Source organism: Vulpes lagopus, chromosome 10 (assembly GCF_018345385.1).
Source record: "Vulpes lagopus strain Blue_001 chromosome 10, ASM1834538v1, whole genome shotgun sequence".
Taxonomy (NCBI): domain Eukaryota; kingdom Metazoa; phylum Chordata; class Mammalia; order Carnivora; family Canidae; genus Vulpes; species Vulpes lagopus.
Genome location: NC_054833.1, coordinates 19,526,986 through 19,547,073, shown reverse-complemented (window position 1 = coordinate 19,547,073; position 20,088 = coordinate 19,526,986). Strand labels below are relative to the sequence as shown.

The following is a 20,088-nucleotide window of genomic DNA, read 5'->3' as shown; positions in this document are numbered from 1 at the left end:
TGACATGGCTGAAACACAATGAAAAACCAGGAGGACCTGATGTCATATTCATGTCGGAATCCCATGGAGGTACAGAAGTCAACAGTCTCCACAAAAGCTGCTAATGCATGGTGCACCTGTCTCAGTATGTGTAGCTAACCACCTTGCAAGAGGAACATAATCTGTTCTGAGATACACACAACAGATACTGGCACAGTTCACGCAATATGTGAGCTATAGAAAAAAATTAGTTGTGGACTTAATTTTAGCTGCATCTGGAAAGCCTGTAATTAAAATAAATATTACAGTGACACCTTTTACAAGCTAAAGAACCCTTTAGTCAAGGAAATAATTGCTCCCTGGTTTATCTTTTATGTAAATCTGAATGTTCCTGCTTTAAGTGTTTGTCCAAAGTGGGGAATGCATTGTAATTAGATGAATTTCAATATACAGCAGAGTAGATCCCCTGGGAACTGTATATAAAGTCTGACATGACATTTCCCACAAGGCAGATATTATCTCTGACAGCAGCCGTGGGACTCTGCTATAATATTCATTGATTTTACATATACAAATAAGACAAAGGCAGAAGCGTAGGGGATGCTCATGTTGGCTACCTGTCCTCCCTCCCCTTTGTTAGCTCGGGTGTCTGTCATCTGTCCTGGTCTATGCTGAACAAGTGCACCTGGCCATCTTCCAAGCATCATTAATATTAATTGCAGAAACGTCTCATCCTCACTGCCTATAACGATTCAGAATTTGGTCTGAACAGTTTTATCTAGATGAGCAATTCAGATTCCATCAGCTAGATTTCTATTGCCCCAGCGCTCTGTTTCTACGTGCTCCTTTTCACAGGTCTGTGAAATGGAGGAAATTTGGAAATTGGCTAGTTTTGGAAAAATCCCCACAGATCCTTTCTGCAATGCCTTGCACTGCTACAGTAGAAGACCTTCCAGGCAGGTGCTACCTTCAAGAGTTGCCACCATTAATCTATGCCGATGGTCCTGACAGTCTCTTTAAAGCACGCCCACAGCCAGGCACCCCCACCATGAGCCTCACTTTTCAACTGTTTCACAGTCACCACACATGCACGAAGGAACACAAGTCCCAGGAATGCGGTCATTGATTTCTGCTGTAAGGGAAGGGGAACAAGCGGCTTTATCTGAAGACTCAATTTTAAAATATGTCTTCTCTGGGATATGACATCCGCCCCACTTTTTTTCTTACCTTTGATTTCTGAGCCATTTTAGTCCACCTGCTTCTACGAGTTCCTTTGCTTCACGCTTTCGCTCTGCTGTCCCTATAACTTCCTTCTCAATCTCTCCCGAACCCAGCTTCTCATCCTCTTTTCCCAGTTGACAAAGTGGCTTAGATGGGAACTCATATGTCCTGGTTCCACTTCCATTGGATGAATCAATAGACCCATGGATGGTGTGCTGGTTCTCGGCCACCTGGGAAATTGCAGTTTCTCCTGCCATTACCATCCCCACTGTCATTCTGTCGCTGCAGAAACCCAATATTGTTCTCCAAGAAGTTTCTGGGGCCTGCCCCCATCACACTGCCAGTGCTGTCTTAGAGAGCAGGAGGCTTAGCTCAATCCAGTGGTTCTGAAACTCAGACATATATCACATCACCTGGAGGACTTGTCAACCTCAGATTGTTGGGCTCACTCACAATTTTCAATTCGTACATCTAGGGAGGAGGCTTAAAATTTGCATTTCTTACAAGTCCCTGGATGAGGTTGATGATGCTGATCCAGGGACCATGCTTTGAGAACCACTAGTCTAGTTAGGGATAAGCACAGAGTTTGAGGCTAAACCTGCACAGAGTTGGACGATCACTGCCACTTGTTTTTATGTGACTTCAGGCAAATTACTCAATCTCTCTGAGCATCACTTTCATGTGTACAATAAGGAAAATACGAGTGACCTCGTGGGACTGCTAGAAGGATGAGATGGGATAATATATGCAAAGCCCTTAGAACAGGGTCTGGCACAGAGTAAGCATTCAATGCATGATAAATGGAAGCTACTCCATGCAGCTGATTAGGGATTTCTCGAGCAAGGCCTCTGGGCCCCTGAGGTCATCCATCTCAGAGTGGAAGTCTGCATTTTAACAAGGCCTGCAGGGGCAGTGGAGCCTTCGAGGCTTGAAAGTTGAAGACCTCTTTCCTCAGAGGTAGCAAGAACATGACTCCAGTCCAAGCTGCATACCCTCTGGTGGCTAACACAGTGGAGTCTCCATGGCCCCCTCACGACTCTCGGGAGAGACCGCCATTTGCATTTCTCCTGGAATTGGACATTTGAAGCATCATCTTCTTAGCCTTTGGCCCTCCTTCTCTTTATGTTTTATTCTTTGTCTGCATCCTTCAAGCAGCTGTGAATTTGTTGGCCAGGCACCACTGCTGTAAACTAATGGAGAGTCACTAAAAACACTGGCACCTTATGGACTAGCAGAAAACCCCCACTCTTAAACCACAAAAAAAAAAAAAAGAAAGAAAAAGAAAAAGAAAAGTAGGAACAATGATCAGTAACAACCAAGCAAAGGAGGACTTTTTCTTGGGAAAAAAAAAAAGGGCAGAAAAAGAAAGGAAACATATTGCTTAGTAAGGAATCCTACAGCCCTGGGAGATTTCTCTCTATCCACAAATTCAAGCCCATCTCTAAGAGGCAATAATGTGTTGGAACTGTCCTTTGACATTAGTCACATTTTCGCTTTAGCTGAACCCAACATATTTAGATTAATTATGACCTAGGACCAAAGCATTTTTAATTTTCTAAGACAATACAAGCTCCGTTACAAATTCCCAGCCTGTTGTATATTTTCATAAATCTGGCTCAATGACTCCCACCTTTCATGTAATAATCATTTACAAAGCCAATTAAGAAGGCCAGCTCCCAGCTCCCTGGACCACTCCAAAACTCTGATCCCACGGTTTGCTGGTATTTGCATTTTAACAAACATCCTGAGAGTTCTGATGTGCATGGACCTCAGAGACCCCCAATCTGAGAAAGGCCACCCTCTGCAATGTCTATTCCATTATTTCCCATCACAATTGCTCTTTCCTGTGTCTGCCCCAGGTTTCTGGAGATCAATTCAATTTCTCCTCTTTCTCTCCAGCACTGTCTTCTTCATTTCCATTTCTGGAAATCCAATCAGCCCACCAATTCACAAGTTATATTTTGAGAGTTACATTAAGTATTTATCCACTGAAATTCAGAAATAAGTTGGTAGAGAAGAAAAAACTTAAATTTTCTTTCCCTCCTCATTGCCAGAAGTTATGTATCTCTTGGAAGGAGCAGCAAAGACTAAAAGGTCTTGCGGGAGGAATAAACTTGGAAACTAATCATTTCACTTTCTAGTCCCCAGTTCCTCATCAATGACTTAATAATTGGCACTGTTTCAGGGGCATCTGATTGGCTCAGTCAGTTAAGCGTCCCAATCTTGATTTGGCCCAGGTCATGATCTCAGGGCTGTGGGATCAGGCCCCACGTTGGGCTCTGTACTCAGGCAGGAGCCTGTTTGGGATTCTCTCTCTCCCTCTCCTCTTGCCCCTCCCCTGATGCATGGGCGCACGTGTTCTCACTCTCTTTCCCTAAAACAAATAAATACATCTTTTAAAAAAATAAATAATTGGCACTATTTTGTACAGCAGCCACTAGCCACATGTGGCTATTGAGCACCAGCAATGTGGCCAGTCCAGAGTGAAATGTATTTTAAGGGTACAATACACACTGAATTTTGAAGACTATGTAAAAAAAGGGGGAGGATAAAAAGAAGATGTCTAAATATCTTGTTAATATTTCTTGTTAATATTTTTTATATTGGTTACATAGTAAAATTATAATACTTTAAGATGTGGGTTAAAATATATTTATATTCTTAAACCAATTTCATGTGGTTCTTTGCCTTTTTTGTAAAATGTGGCTACTAGAAAATTTTAAATTATGTATGTGGCTCATGTTATATTTCTATTAGACAGTGCTGACCTAAAACTATCCAATATGGTAGCCAGTAGTCATATGTGGCTATTTAAATCATTTACATTTAGATGAAATTAAAAATTCAAGTCGTCAGTCACACTAGCCACATTTAGCTAGAGGCTACCATATTTAATGATGCAGATATAAAACATTTCCATCTTTGCAGAACGTCACTAGACGTCACTGACCTAATAGTTTCTATGTTGCTCTAATTTTGTTTAACAATCTGTCTTGAATTCATATGAATATTGATGTTGAATGTAAATTGGAAATTTCACTCTCTAGCCCAAGCTGATTACCCAAGTACCTTCTATTTTGCTAAAATCTTATGCTGGTGTGATGGTTCTGAAGGGCCCTTTGTTGGGAACCCAAATTCAAACAAGCCGTCACTCCTGGCCCCCTCTCAGGTCAATCACCCAGAGCCTCCTCTCTTAATTCAAGACCACCATGTTAGTTTCCTACTGCTGTTATAACAAATGACCACAAATACAGTCACTTACAATACAGATTTATTCCTTTATAGTTTTGGATGTCAGAAGTCTAAAATCAAAGTGTCAGTAGGGCCATGTTCCTTCTGGAGGCCTCAAAGGAGAATCCATTTCCTTGACTTTTTCAGTTTCTAGAAGCATTCCTTGGCTTGTAACCACCCTGTGATCTCACTGACTCACCCAGAAAATCCAGGCTAATCTCCCCATCTCAAAATCCTTAACATAATTACATCAGCAAATTCCCTTTGCCATGGAAGGTAACATATTCAGAGGCCCTGGGGATGAAGACATGGTCATCTTGAAGGATGGGCATTAGCAGACTGCACAATTCTCAAATAGAAAACCAATCCATATCCATCTTGTCTGACCTCTGCATAGCATGTAAAAAGGCCAAATAATTGTGCATAATCCAAACTCTATGCTTTCAATGCAAATGCCCTCACAAATGTCAAGCAGTTTGGAAAACTTCACAGATGATACAGTTACTCATTTGTGAGAAGAGATACAAGTTTTTCTGCTAAGGGATCATATCATTGCTCAGAAAATATTTGCCTCGTTGGACCATTACTGTCTGAGACCCATAAAGTTCCCACCTGTTATGGACCCTACTCACAAGAAAAGCTATTTGGCTAGAAGTCAATTCCATGACCCAGGCGTTGGAATCATTCCAGCAGAGAAAGAGGGAAAGATAGCAAAGAGTCTTTTATAAAAGTTTGTTGTAAAGAGGAAGTCAGCATGCTACTGGGGGAAAGAAAAAGGATAGAGATAACAAGTGCATCTCTGAATCACCAGAGAGGTGTAACTAGAGGGAACATGAAAAAATAAGCCCTGGAAAGATTCTCACTTCATAGTTTTATAAATGCTCCATTGCAATGACACAATGAATGCTTTCAAGTTGTAAATAATATTAAGTTTCTCTAGCAGTCAAAGATCAAAACAAAGATCTCATAAGCCTGTTTGAATGAACAGTAAAAATAATCAAAGTACTTCAGACAAAGCTGAGATGTAGTAATCTAAGCTCTAGTCGGATACTTATGAGCTCCGAAGTATGGTGGTAATTCTGAAAAGGACCACAACTTTGATGCCTGGAACGGACCAAAGGGGCCAAACAACATGCTTGACATCTTAAGATACATTTAGGAATAAAATTGAACATGTTCTAACTACTGACCTCCCAGTAGCAAGAGGAAAAATTCTCCCAATGAAAGGGTCATCTGACATGCCAAGAAATCCCAAAGCTTCAAATCAATTTATAGAATACACTTTGCTTATTACAGGTTAAATCATATTAGCCCACACTGACCCACTGTTCTGTGATAGTAAGAGTCTGTACACAACTGAATGAAGACACTAGAAACCAAGAGACCAGCTGTGCACCTCTCCCCCTCCCTCTCTGCCCCCTCTTTCCCAAGTTTGCTGGCTCCCTCATAGCCACCCACCCAGTGTGGCCTTCACCTCCTCTCTCAACTCCTGTCTTCTCCAAAGTATGAGGCTCTGGGCCTTCTCTAGGACAATCCAGGACATTCATTCTTCTTCCTGCTCTTTGGTGCAGAAGTCAGCTTCCAGGATGTTCAGATTTATCTTCTAGGCTGCATGGCTCCATCCTCACAATCAAGTCCAAATATATCAGCAGCCAGCTTTCTAGGACCATCACTAGCTCATATGTGGCCTTGGTACAAATTAGGAGAAGGTTCACTTTCTTCTAGGAAGCATTCATAGTTTGAGGTCCCCTTGCAAAGCCAGAGACAAGGACTTGGGGGTGGGTAGTTATTAAGAAGCGATGCCAGAAAGCAGGCATGAGAGGAGCTCGAGGGACTCAGGGCAGGAGGAGAAGCAAGGAAGGGAGAAATGGGCAACTGATTCCAAGAATGGGAACTAGGGCTCGGCCCCACTGGGATCCTTGAGGAACTACAGCGTGCATGTCAGATTTATCCCTCTGAAGGTCAGGAGGTTGTGGAATTTATACCCAGGATCCAGTCCACCTGGGTTGGGGGCTTGGAGAGGATAACATCCCGGCACTTCGCAATTGTCCTGTGTGGGCCACTGTGCAATGAGAAAGTATGCAGAGGGCTCTGGACCTGGGACAATGTTCAAGGCATGGCTGATGCTATCAAGGTTGCCCTGATTTCCCCCTTTTTTTAAATTTGAATTCAATTAATTAACATATAACATATTATTAGTTTCAGGGGTAGAAGTCAGTGATTCATAGTCTTGTGTAACACTCAGTACTCATTACATCACCTGCCCTCCTTAATGTTTATCATCCAATTACCCCATCCCTCCACCCCACTCCCCTTCAGCAATCCTCAGTTTGTTTCCTATGATTGAGTCTCTTTCCTATGATATGAGTCTCTTATGGTTTGTCTCCCTCTCTGATTTCATCTTGTTTTATTTTTTCCTCTTTTCCCCTATGATCCTCTGTTTTGTTTCTTAAATTCTATATATGAGTGAGATCATATGATAATTGTTTTTTCTCTGATCGACTTATTTTACTTATCATAACATCTTCTAGTTCCATCCATGTCATTGCAAATGGCAAGATTGAATTTTTTTGATAGATGAGTAATACTTCATTGTATATCTATACCACATATTCTTTATCCATCATCTGTTGATGGACAGCTGGGCTTTTTCCATAGTTTGACTATTGTGGACATTGTTGCTATAAACATTGGGGTGCAGATGCCCCTTTGGAACACTACATCTGTATCTTTGGGGTAAATACTCAGGAGTGCAATTGCTGGTCATAGGATAGCTCCATTTTCAACTTTTTGAGGAATCTCCATACTGTTTTCCAGTGTAAGGCTGCCCTGAATTCAAAACTGGCAAGGGATGTGGCCAGGACACCAGAAGAATCTGCAGGTGGGACCCAGTCCAGCCTCAGGCTGCAGAGTCTGGCCCTGTGGAGGAGGAGCTGGATTTATGCTTCCACCCACCCACTTGGCCAGTCAACCTATGCAACTGCACGCAGGAACTCAGATCACTTCCGAGGTGGTACAGGCATGCTCACCACACTGAAGTCCTCTGGTGGCCAGCCCTCAGGAGAGACATAAAGAATGCATATACAGGCTCTGGAGAATAGAAATGCCCAGGAGATGGAGAAGCTGACAAAGTTGAACACACACACATACATACACACATAACATAAATATTTGGGCCTGGGCCTAGCCTGGAGCTACCTGCCCACACTGCCTGGAATCCATCCATTGAAACCAAGTTGAAACCTCAAGGTTTTCAGGCCCACAGGGAGCCTGTCTGCAGTCACACTACCCCCAGAGGCAGGGCACACTCCTCTAAGTCCCCACGCAGGCAAGCTCATTATGTATTTAAATAAGTGCCCTAACCGGCAACTAGCTCAGTGCCCTGTGGGACCAGGAAGCATTTTCTACACCCTGCAGGGTCAGAGGCTGAAAAAAAGCAGAGCTAAAATCAGGAAAGAGATGAGCAACAATGGCCAGGCCTTTGCCATCTGCCAGACTTGGGTGTCTTAAAGGAAATGCCCAGAGGCAGGGAGATGACTGAAGAGTATATTTAGAGCTCACTGAAATGAAGTAATGTGCTCACTCCCTCATACTCCAGAGATGAGGCTCTTGGTCTGCTTGGAACACTCTCCCTATTCCATCTTCACTGTGGGACCACTGCTTGGGTCCTCCTAGTTCAACACAGCTCTCAAAGAGCCCCCTCAATTGGGCCTAGCAGGCAGGAAAAAGGCTCAAAGCTGAGAAAATAAATAAATGATCATTTTTTAAAACTTTGTTCTGAATATACTAATTGGCCTATTTATGATAAATTATAACTCTCAGTATTTTTACACTGTTGAGCACCCTCATAGTGCTTAAATATTGATGACATTTTTGTAATAAATTTGGAAGACTGGAGGCAATTGCAGTAAGATACTCGGAAGGGCTAGGAAATGGAGAGAATGCTTCCTCAGAACCCACGCATTCAGGGGGCACCTCCGGACTGGCATCCGCGCTGCTCCCCAGGGGATAAAAGGCTGTAAGAGCAGGAAGGCAGCCCTGAGTCTCACCTCCATCTAATCCAAAACCTTTGGGGACCTTTTATTTCCACATTTTAAAAATCAATTTCCTTTCTGTAAAAGACATTATGTGCCAACCACACAAAGATCTGGGTCAAAACAAAGCCAATTCGCAGAAATGACTTCATGTGTTCAGAACCGGGGAGGTGGATTTCTTTAATCCACAGCACACTAAAAACTGATAAAGATTTCAAATGGAGGAAAGGAAGGAGTGGGTACAGATATACTGGGGCTCTTTTTATAGTACTGGAGTGTGAGAATGTTAATTAAAGGAATCTCAGAATCAGGGAGGATCTAAGAATGGAAGGGGCGAGAATTTAATTTTAGGTGTTATTTCATTAGGTTAAAAAAAAAAGAAGAAGAAGAAGAAGATAGTTTCATGAGCTACCTGAAGCAGTTCTCAGGAACTTCATAGACCCCTCCTCCAAAAGGTCCAACTGAAACTGTAAAGTATAAGAGACAGATTGAATGAAAACCTCTCTGCCCACTAAAGAACCTCTTCATTTGAAACAAATTCGCAAGTCTTGGAGCATAAAATGAGCATAGTAGAACGTTAGATATCATTCTAATGTTATTCTTCAAAGAGCTATCCTCATCCATTTTTTTTTAAACAAAAGACACCAATAGAACCTACCAGCTGTTGCCTCTGCTCAGAGGTTCCAAAACCTAGACCTGATGTGTTCCTCAGCATCCAAGTGGGTCTTCATTACATTAGCCTTCTTCCCATCCACTGGATAATAATACAACTAATAACTACTGGCTCTGCCCTGACTGGGGATGCCACTATTTTCAGCAAGTTTGCATATAGCCCTCTGGTCCTCTCAACGCCCTGCAGGAGAGACATTCCCATTTCTATCTTGCAAATGCAGAAATTGAGTTGCAGGATGGACACCCGGCTGGTGAATGGAGAGCTGGGTCATAAACTCAGGTCTTTCTGCTTCCAAGGTCAAGTCGTTTGCACTATGCCAGCTTAGAACAATCAGTAGAAGCATGAAGCAGGGGGAAAATGCGCCCAAGGGAACCCACCCACACCCAACATGCAGACACACTCCCCATTCTTGGGTTCTGCTCCTGAGCCACACTGTGTCCCATACCTTGATGGCCAGCGTGAGTGATTTTGACTGGTTCGTGCCCATAGCATTCAACAGCCCTTGAGTTGTGAGCATCAGAAATCCATTCCTGCCAACAAAAGCAAGGGGATTTTCTGAAAGGCTATCTGAGAGTCACAGAAGCAGTGTGAAGGCTGCAGCACCACACAGAACGTGAACAGCCCTAGATACTGATAAGTTGAAATAAAACAAGCCATTTCTTGCCAGAATAAATTGGCCCTGGGTCTCTGTCTTCCTGCTCAAATTGTTCTGGCTTCGGTCAGAGAATATCCACTGGAGAAGAGAGAATTTCCTCAAAAGGAATGGTATACTGGTAGCTGGGCCACTGCCTCGCACAGCTCTAGGGGCCACCACTCACATAGATTATAACATGAATGGTATGCCCTCGGGTGGTGCAGCACTCCAGCACTCCAGCTGAACCCCAGGCAGCCCCCTCTGAACTCTCTGCACTTGTTAGGTGGGATGCACTGGGTGGCTCAGCGGTTTAGCGCAGCCCTCAGCCCAGGGCGTGATCCTGGAGTCCCGGGATCGAGTCCCTCATCGGGCCCCCTGAATGGAGCCTGCTTCTCTCTTTGCCTATGTCTCTGCTTCTCTCTCTGCCTATGTCTCTGCTTCTCTGTGTCTCTCATAAATAAATAAATAAATAAATAAATAAATAAATAAATAAATAAATAAAATATTTTAAAAAATACATTGCCCGCATACACCACTCACTTACACAGTTAACTTTCTGTATCGCTAGTCACTGGATCTTTCCCAGTGGCACTGGAAGATTCTTAAGGATAAGATCCAGAACTTCAACATGTCTCTTTTTAAAATCACATCATACAGAAGAATATCTTTGCATTAAACTTTTGCTTCTATCCACAACCAAATATATATTTCCTTTCAAAAATAAATGGATCATTTAGTGCAATGAAATAGGGACGTTGTCCATCTGGCATCCACCAGGTTTGCACATTATCCTTGCAAGGTACAAGAAATTGACCATGGGAAGGAAGGATAGATATGTTGGGGGCATGAGCATTTAACAGAAGCCAAAGGCCATGCTAAGGATGGGTCTCCTGGTAGAAGTTGAGGTTCAGATTGCCTGAAGAGGCCTTTTTCAAAACAGGTTACTGTCACACCCTTGACATGATTCCATGTGGGCAGCCGCTCACTTACCAGCCATGCTGTCCCTGCTCCAAAGTCCCTTTTCATGGAGAGAGTATGGTCGGTCAGTCTCCAAATATTTCTTGAGCAATGGTTAGATACCAGGAGCTACGTGAGGCAGGTAGTCACTGTGCTTTTAAAAGAGCTCAATAATTAATGCCATCAATAAACCAATAAGCATTTATTCAGCTCCATCATCCTCTACCATCCCTCCACCCTCATCACCAGATTGCCACTCCCATGGCTCATTCCCTGCTCCAGGATCTTGTGTCAGCATAACCCAGGCCCAGAGCTTTCCAGCAGGGAGAGGATCCCAGTAGCAGGAGCAGGAATGAAGTTGGTTGGCAAACCCACATCCTGGCTCTGGATCTGCTCATTCTACAACCCCTATAAGAACCCTATATTGCACCCTGCTGTGTGCTAGACTTTGCAATGTACTGGGAGCTATGCAAATAAGAAGGCACAGGCTGCTGAAGGAAGCAGCCTGTAAACAAATGATAACAATTCTGGGTGCCCAATGATTCAAATGGTTTGTGTAATATTCTCATCTACTGTTGTTACCTAGCACCTGGCACAGCACCTGGCCTGTATTGGGCGGATACTCCATTGTGTGGACTGGTCAGTGATGTATTAATGGCAAACACTCATTGACTACTCAGGCTCACCATGTCCCAGGTACTGGGGAAAGAGCTTTACTTGCATTAACTCATTTGATGCTCATGACAACTCTGTGAATATTATTATAACTCCCACCTCGCTTCCTGATGAGGAAACTGAGGCACAGAAAGATTAGGTGACTTGCCCAACTCATAATAAGAAGAGCCAAAATTCAAACCTAGCTCAGACAGTCTGCCCCCAGAGTCTGTGCTCCTAGGCAGTGTGCTTGTAATGTGTCAAGTGTACAGGGCTGGGGAGTCACAAAGATGGCAATCACCATATGAGGAGCTGGGCAAGGTTTTGGTACTCAATGTTGGCATGAATGGCCCATCTATCCCCATAACGTCCCAGCGGCTTGACCTCCACTAATGTTTTACAATATTCCACCTCAACCACTGACTCCCACATCAACCCTGTGTGTTGTCACCATCAGTAAATGCACCACTTCTGAAATCTCAGTGTCAAGGCTTCTACCCTCTGGCTTCACCATGACCTTCCAGCACACCCATTCTAGGACCTTGATAGCAATGATGCAATCTCCATTCAACTGACTTTGCCAGTGTTTCTATTATCAACCCACTCCGCCTTCATTTACTTCCTTACCCTCCTTAGATTCCATGATCTGTAATCATAAGCTTTCCTGAATCTATTCCCAACAGCCTGGAGTTTCTCGCCTTATCATTCTCGCCCAGTAAAGCTACCCAATCATCTCCCCTCTCCATTCTCATATCAGAGCTACTAAACATTAGGGATGCCTTCGCTGGCCGGCCACCCAACCAAACATGGCATTTCCTAGTTCGTTATTTTAGCAAATTATTTATTCAGTGCTTTCCAGACATTGTTATTAGTGCTTTACATTGACTAACTCTGATTCTTCAGAGCTCGAGGAAGTGGACACTGTTATCGTCATTATTATACCCATTCTTAAAAAGGAAACTGAGCCCAAAGGAGAAATGACTATCCAAGATCAAACAGTTATCATAGGCGGTCACAGGATTTCACCCCACGCAGCCTGGTTCCAGCCTGGCTTCTTAACCATGACACCATCTGCCTCTCACGCGGCCTGCATGTCTTCTTCTAGCACTTTCTACAACCCAAGTGACTTATTTAGTTATTTACAGGTTGTCAGTGTCCTCCTTAGAACGTGAGCAACTGTGTAGATAGAGACCTTCTTTTCCATCACTGGATTCCTAGCGCATAGCAAGCACCGATAATATGAATAAATCATTTTTGTTCATATGATTGAGTAACATTATGTCTGTTTTGTATGTTTCAGAACAGATCTATTATGCCGGTCCCATCAATAATCCTGGATTTGAAATTTTCGAGGTAATGTCTTGGCTTTCTGTTTTGCCCTGTTACTTAATTATTGTATTGAGCAGTTTCTTAGAGGAGGAGAGGTGGAGGAAGGAATTAAATTTAAATCTTTTCCATTTGCCATCACTAAGAAAACCCTTCTTCAATAAAGCCATTACCTCATGGTGGCCACTTAAACACTGATTTTCCCATTTTAGTATTTAATATTTTATGTCCCGCTGGATCCTCAGGGAACCTCTGGGCAAACAGCTCCCACAGAGGAGGATGCTCATGTCCCGTCCTGTAGGATTGCTGTGTCTGTGAGGACTACCTGGGACTGTCAGGGTGTGGGATGTCGATGAGGCTGGCTCATCGGAGAAAGGAGGCAACACACACAACTATGAAGGCTTAACAACACCCAGGTTCCAGCCTTGCACTATTATTCACGGGCTGCCACCATGTGAATAAAATGCCGCCATCCTGAGTATTCAAGGGCAAGGCTCACAGCTAAGAGTTGAGTTTTCCACTAATTCCTTCTACACAAAATAATATGACCTTATTAAATGGCTGAATTCAAGGAGCTCTGGCATAAGCAATCTGCTACCCCTGAGAAAATCTCATAGGTCATCATAAAAGGAATCACAAAGATGTAATACATTGATATATATCAATATATCTCAGTTTTCAAAAAAAACAAAACAAAACATGTGACTCTGGAAATGGGTCTCCTTCTGCAAAGAGAATTTGTTTAGCTTTGTTTCATTTCTTGTGTGTGTGTGTGTGTGTGTGTGTGTGTGTGTGTCTGTGAGTTTCCTTTCTGTCCAAGCCTCTGGGTTCCTCAGGTGCAAGCCCTCGTGTTTCTAGAACATTCTCTAGTGTTTCTCTTGCAGATGGGAAGTATCCAGCTATACCTTCCCCCTCTGGGGTTCTCCAGCGTCTTCCCTGCAGGCCTTCCAGTAAAATATTAATCTTGCAAACTCCCTTCATTTCCAGGATGTGGTGCCGAAATTCTCCCAGTTAATTTTTTCTTTAAGTCTTTGCTATTTGAATTTTTCTCCTTCCCCACATTCCTTCTGAATCCATCATCCTCCCCTCCCACTGGAAATTGACTTAAAATCTGATTGATTTTCATCTTGCCTTATTGGATTTTTTTTTAAAAGCAGTGCTCTTTAGGAGTTGCTATGAAATATAAGGGAAAAGAATTTCTTAAAGGCACAAAATCCCTTTGAAAGAAAAGTTTCATAGAAATGGGGGAGGGGGACCTTTATTTCATTCCCCTAGGATGCTTGGGTGAGTGCAGGACCTGCATTCTTTTCAACCAGTGATGGTGCTCTGCGATGTTGCCCAGCTTGAGGGCAAAGCCAGGTTCAGGCATCCCGGCCATGGGCATGGTTGCTTAAGCATCCCCTGGTCCTCTTCGGTTGGTCCTCCTACCTCATCTCCATCTGAGATTTCGACCTAGGAAGCAGAAACCTGGCCAGGTCTGACTATGCCCAACCTACTGACACCTGGCCAGAATCGACAGGGGACATAACCCAAGTGGGATGCATGCAACCTGTCACGTATGCAGCAGAGGCAGCTGCTGGCCTTAATCTCAACATGAGCTCCCACGCTGGCTGAGGACCAGCTGCAGCCAGCCCAGGCTTCCCTGGCTGACAGCCAGCCAGCAAGGCTCAGAGACTTTGCTTCCTAATATGGGACAGAGACAGTGTGAAGTCTTCTGGTTTTAAAAGACCTGCCCCGGATCCCCTCCTCCCATCAAATCCCCCAGAGATGGGCTCTGTGCTAATTCCATCCTTGCTTGGCTGGAAACTTTTCCACTCAGCAGTCAATCTTCAGTGTCTTAGTGTGACTTTCTTTTTAGCACAGCCAGTCCCTTGGCCCCGACCGAAGTCCTGCCTGGAGCCCTGCATCTCTATGACTGCTGTTTTCTGAATTAGAATTTAGAGATCCTTTGGGCTTCCAAAGTACTGGACAACAATTTGTAGGTACAGCCTAATCTGTGTAAGTGCCAAGGATACAACTATAAATTCCTGACTCACAAATTCAGCGCTCTCCTCAACAGCAGAGGCTGTTGTCCCTTGTCCCTTGTCCCTCCTCCACCCCTCTCATCCTCCTAGCTAGTCCCTCCACCTGCCTGCAGGTGAACACAGTTGCCCAAATACTCTTGCCTCCTAAACCAGAGTATGCATATCTTGTACGTACGCAGGTTTGTATGCATGTACGCAATGTAAGTACGGAATTCATAATCTAAAGACCTTCCTGCAAATAACATCTTTCCTTAGGCTTCTAAAGCAATAATGAAAAATTCATTAGGTTTTTAGTAATTTTGTAGGGTGTGTGCCTCAAGGCACATGGACCCCGAAAGTGAAGAAGGTGATGATGAGGGGGACACAGGGGGTGCACATTTGAACTCTATCCTTCACCCTGCTTTGGTTTCTTCCTTTCCTACACTCCTGAAATCAGAGCTGCTCACGTCTGGGCCATCAGCCTCACAGGAGCCTCTGCTACCACAAAACCTCAAGCTCAACGGTGCCCAAGGGAGCATTCTGAGCACCCGTCTCACCCCAGCCACCGTCCAGAGTGCAGCCCAGCTCTGCCAAATGCAGTTTTCATTGCTGGGGAACCCGCTCGCTCCTGGGCCTCTGCTAATTGGTAGAAAGTCGTTCTTCTCTCACAAAAACTGCCTCTCATGCAACCTCCATCCAGTGGTCTGATTTATTCCTTCCCTCTGGCTTATACAGATTAAACCCCTTTTCTTCTTTGGGTGACAGGCACTTCAAAGATGTGCCAGGAATCTCTTGAGATCCTTCCGTCTTGGGCTCTTTGCCTGCTTACCACTACCTCCCACCGCTCAGAGCATCTCTCTCCAGACTGGTGAACCCACAGGCATGTCACCCCCACCCCACATGGCCTCTGAGGGCTGGGGCAGGGCTTTGGCACTGAACAAACACATAGGTTTTTCTGCAATTTCCCATTCAGCCCAACCACTAACCACAGACAGAGAGAGTCCTCTGTGGAGTGTTGTTGCCAGAAACGAACTCTACAATGTGGCAATACTTTTTCTGATAGAGCATTTCGGTTTCTTGTTTCCGCAGAGGTCTTGTCCATCTCAGCAAATGACACTTTATCCTTCCAGTTGCTCGGGCCAGAATCTCCGGTGTCACCCTCAGCCCCTTCCTTTCTCTGCCACCCACATGAGTTTCCTTGGCAAATCATTATTGGCTCTTCTTCCAACCTCCATCCAGAATCCGATCCCTCTCCTCATCTCTGCATCTACTGCAGCCAGGGTGGTCTCCTACCTGGTCTCAAGTGCTTCCACTCTCGGCCCCTACAGCCTCTTTTCAGTGGGCGGCCAGAAGGATCGTAGTCACATGTATGTGTCATCAGGTCACTCCCCAGGGGAAAGTGCTCTCATGACCTGTGTCCCTTTCAGAGTGGAAGCCAGCGTCCTCACCATGGCCCGTGAGGCCATCACTGTCTCATGTCCTTTCTCTCTTCCTGTGGTTCTCTCTCCCTGCAACCCCATGGGCATCCTCAGTCTTCCTCAAACTCAGGGTGCCATCCCTCAGAGCAGCTGGTGTGCTCCCCATCTTCTTCAGGTCTTTGCCCAAAGGCCACCTCTGTAACAGGGACTGCCTTGACCAGCCTAGTTGAAACTGCTAACCAGCACTAGCCCAGCCCCACCCAGCCCTGCCGGGCCCAGCACTGTGGCCCCTCCCCTCCTCCCCTCCCCTGTTCTGTCTCTGGCATCAGCATATGCACAGCGCACATCCTGAAGTATCGTGTGCATTGACTGGCTGCCCCAATGAGCTCATGTAAGCTCCACGAAGCGAGTTTGCTTTGCCTGGTTCTGCTTTATCCCCAGTGTCTAAAACAATGCTGCACATAGAAGGTGTTCGATGATCACCTGTTGAATGATCAATTGCTTTGTGGGCCACACATCTCATGCTTTCCCTGTGTCCCCTCCAGGGAGAATACCAGGTTTTGCTGGAACTGTATAATGAAAACCGCTCCACCGTGGCCTGTGCCAATGCCACCGTCATTTGCTCCTGAACAGCTGAAACTTGGGGCACCCTGTGTCTGGTGGGAACCAAGAGCTGCTCCAGCTGAACCTGCTCTGTAAGAAAAACCAGGTGATCACAGAGAGGCTCACCAGGGGTGCAGATGCAGAGTTTAGCCCCAGGACCAGATGTCCCCAGACTCCACAGGTGTATATTCTTCTAAGGCATGTCCTGGTAGCCACAACGCCATCCAGGGGGCCCATCCTCCTCCAGATGGCTCACCTGCTCCTCGGCTCCTCGGGAGCCCTTCCCCAGTCACCCAGAATAAAGAATGCTGGCCCACAGTTGTTCCTCGTGGTTTGTTCAAAGGCTCTTAGGGCAATAAGATGTTAAAATGCAATTTCCTCCAGACAGGGTGCCAGGTGCTGGTGCAGCTTAAGTAGTTCTGAGGGATTCGGGAGGATGGCCGCCTGGCTGGAATTAGAGTGCTGGCGAAATGTGCCCCTCGTCCTCCTCCTTCTCCTGAGCAAGATCCAGGCCCTTTTGCTCCAAGAGCTGAGGAGCCAATAAAACCCTACAAAGGAGTGACATCTAAGTCCTGCTTGACCAAGCCTCATTATATCATCATCCCCCAAGCATGGCTGTCCCTCACTCAGCATGCCGTGGCTCTCATTAATGCTTTCATTAATTCTCAGGGAGTACCAGCTGAACATGTAAGTCCCAGGCCCTGTGCTCAGCACCAAGACTACTCCAGGGAGCAAAGCAGACAGTGCTGATCTCACGGTCCCCTGAAATATTAAAAAGCCATGTCAATCAGTGGACACCTTCATTTGCATACAGAAACACCTTCAGTGCCTCTATAAGCTTGCCGGTGGCTGTCCGTTGTCAGAGCCAGTCTGGCAACACTGTCTTTTTCTGTCCCAGGATGTCCAGAATCTCACGGGGGGCTCCACAGCCCTGACGTCATCCCTCCTCCCCATCCCAATCCTTGTAGTGTCCATGGGCCCAACATCTGGCCCTCTTGCTCCTCCTGGGGGACTGGGGTCAGGTGACTAGGTTGGCTTTATCATTTGCAGGTCTCTACTATCCATAAAAGTGCCACTATGTTAGCAATTAAAAGGGGAAAAATCCAGAGCTTGAAGATATTCATTGCTATTAATTACATAAGTACATAAGTAAACTACCCAGAATAGCAGGCTGTAAATGTCTGGTGAATTAAAACTTTCAAACCAGCATCTGAAGATTTTGGGGTTATGGGGAAAGAAAATGATAGTAGTGCCATTACCTACACCCATTAATGTTCGAGAAAGAAGGCATACTGTGGTTATGCCCGGCCGGGGAGCAGACCCGGTGATCCTGTTGTGCACACAAACAGCAGAATGTATTTCTGATCCTTTGCCATTCCCTCTAGTGAGACATTCCCCTACTCCCTTTCCCATGAGTATCCTCACGTGTAGCAAAGGCCGTGCGGAGGTTCCAAGTGCTCACTCGTTCTGACAGCTCAGGACAGCAGCCACAGCCTCCCAGAGGCAGGGACAAGGGATAGGAAATAAGCTTACTTTTTATCCTCCAATTCATCTGTTCCCTTCCCCTTCCTGTTCTTTGTCATCTTCTTGCAGTTCATTGACAATATGTGTACATATGTGCATGTGTGCATGCGTGTGTGTGTGTGTGTGTGTGTGTGAAAGAGAGAGAAACGGAGAAAGAGGTTCAAACCTATGGGTTTAGGTTAAGCAGGGATTTCCAGGCACAGGGCTGGCCCGAGCCATGACTGAGTACACACAGTACCCAGCAGCTGCACTCAAGGATTGATGTGAGAGGAAAAGAAAGTGTTTCTCTGTCCCAAGGTGTGTTTGTCCTTAATGTCCCATCATGGGCCTTAAATTTCACTATGAGTCTCACTCCTGCAAGTTGAGAATGTTTTTCACTGGCTCCATCCGTCTTGGCAGGAGAAATGCCAGAATCATTACTGCTACGTGACACTCTGGAATACACAGTAAAAGAAGATGAAGTTTGGAGCGGCCATCCGGGGAGGGGAAGGCTGGGAGGGGGAGGCAGGGCTGGGCACCTCCGGGCGGGGCGGCTTGGCAGGCCAAGTGCGGTGGGCGCATGACAACTTAGATTATGTCTCGTTTTCTCATAAGGAGAGTTGCTGCTGTTTCAAAATCACTATAAAATATTCTACACATTTCTCCTCAATAGACTTCCCTTAAAAACAAAAACAAAAAAACCAACTCAGTTTGATTCGAGATGATGCTATGTTCCCAAAAATCTCCTGTGGAAATCAGACAGCTCCAGTCATTTGGGCATCCATAGTCCTCTCCTTATTTTTTTTTTTAAAAGATTTTATTTATTTATGAGAGAGATTGAGAGAGAGAGAGAGAGACAGAGGAAGAGACACAGGCAGAGGGAGTAGCAGGCTCCGTGGAGGGAGCCCGACGTGGGACTCGATGCTGGGTCTCCAGGATCAGGCTCTGGGCTGAAGAGGGCACTAAACCACTGAGCCACCCAGGGATCCCCCCTCTCCTTATATTGTAGAGGAAACTCCCTGTATCTACATGTACAGTTAACCCTTGAACAACACGGACATTAAAGGCATCAAGCCCTCGTTCAACTGAAAATCCACGTATGACTTTTGACTCTAAAAACCTAACTACAAAAATAAATAAATAAATAAATGCTTAACTAAGAGTCTACTGTTGACCAGAAGCCTTTCCAATCACACAGTCAGCTAACACGCATTTTTCATGTTCTATTTATGAAATATTGTATTCTTAGAGTAAAGTAAGCTAGAGAAAAGAAAATGTGAAGAAAACATAAGAGGGAAAACATTTACAATACTGCACTGTATTGAGAAGCGTCAGCATGTAAGTGGACCCTCACAGTTCAAACCCATGTTGTTCGATGGTTAATTGTGTGTGTGGATGTGTCTGTGTGTATTGTTCCAGGGTCCATATATATATATATATAATATATATAAATCTTATATAAATATAAAACATATATAAATATAAAATAATATATAAATGATATATAATATAAATTTATATCAATTATATCAATATAATATAAATTTATATATTATGTAAATATTTATATAAATATATATTTTATACATATAACTTTATATTTATATAAATATAAATTTAAATTATATATATGTATATGTACATTATATATATATATATAAATGAAGGAAATACCAGTGCCCAAGAATAGATAGGGCCCAGGCAGAAAGCTAAAGATTGACTTGGGCAGTGTGATCACGTCAGTTAAAATGTTTGGGCGTAAGGAACAGACCGTCAACCGAGTCTGGCTTCCACATACAGGGACCTCCTTGGCCTCTGTGATTGCTGAGCTCCCACGCATCTCTGGCATCAC

The 20,088-nt window shown here is 44.6% G+C and overlaps 1 protein-coding gene across 1 annotated transcript in view; it reads left to right on the top strand.

Annotated features, from left to right (window-relative positions):
* The window catches only part of LY86 (lymphocyte antigen 86), a 60,513-nt gene extending 42,360 nt beyond the window's left edge, over positions 1 to 18,153 (top strand). The window contains exons 4-5 of the mRNA XM_041772475.1: positions 12,684 to 12,736; positions 16,676 to 18,153. Of these exons, the coding sequence (XP_041628409.1) occupies positions 12,684 to 12,736; positions 16,676 to 16,759 (137 nt within the window). The 3' untranslated portion in view covers positions 16,760 to 18,153. The remainder of the gene's footprint in view (positions 1 to 12,683; positions 12,737 to 16,675) is intronic.
* Positions 18,154 to 20,088: the final 1,935 nt, after the last annotated feature.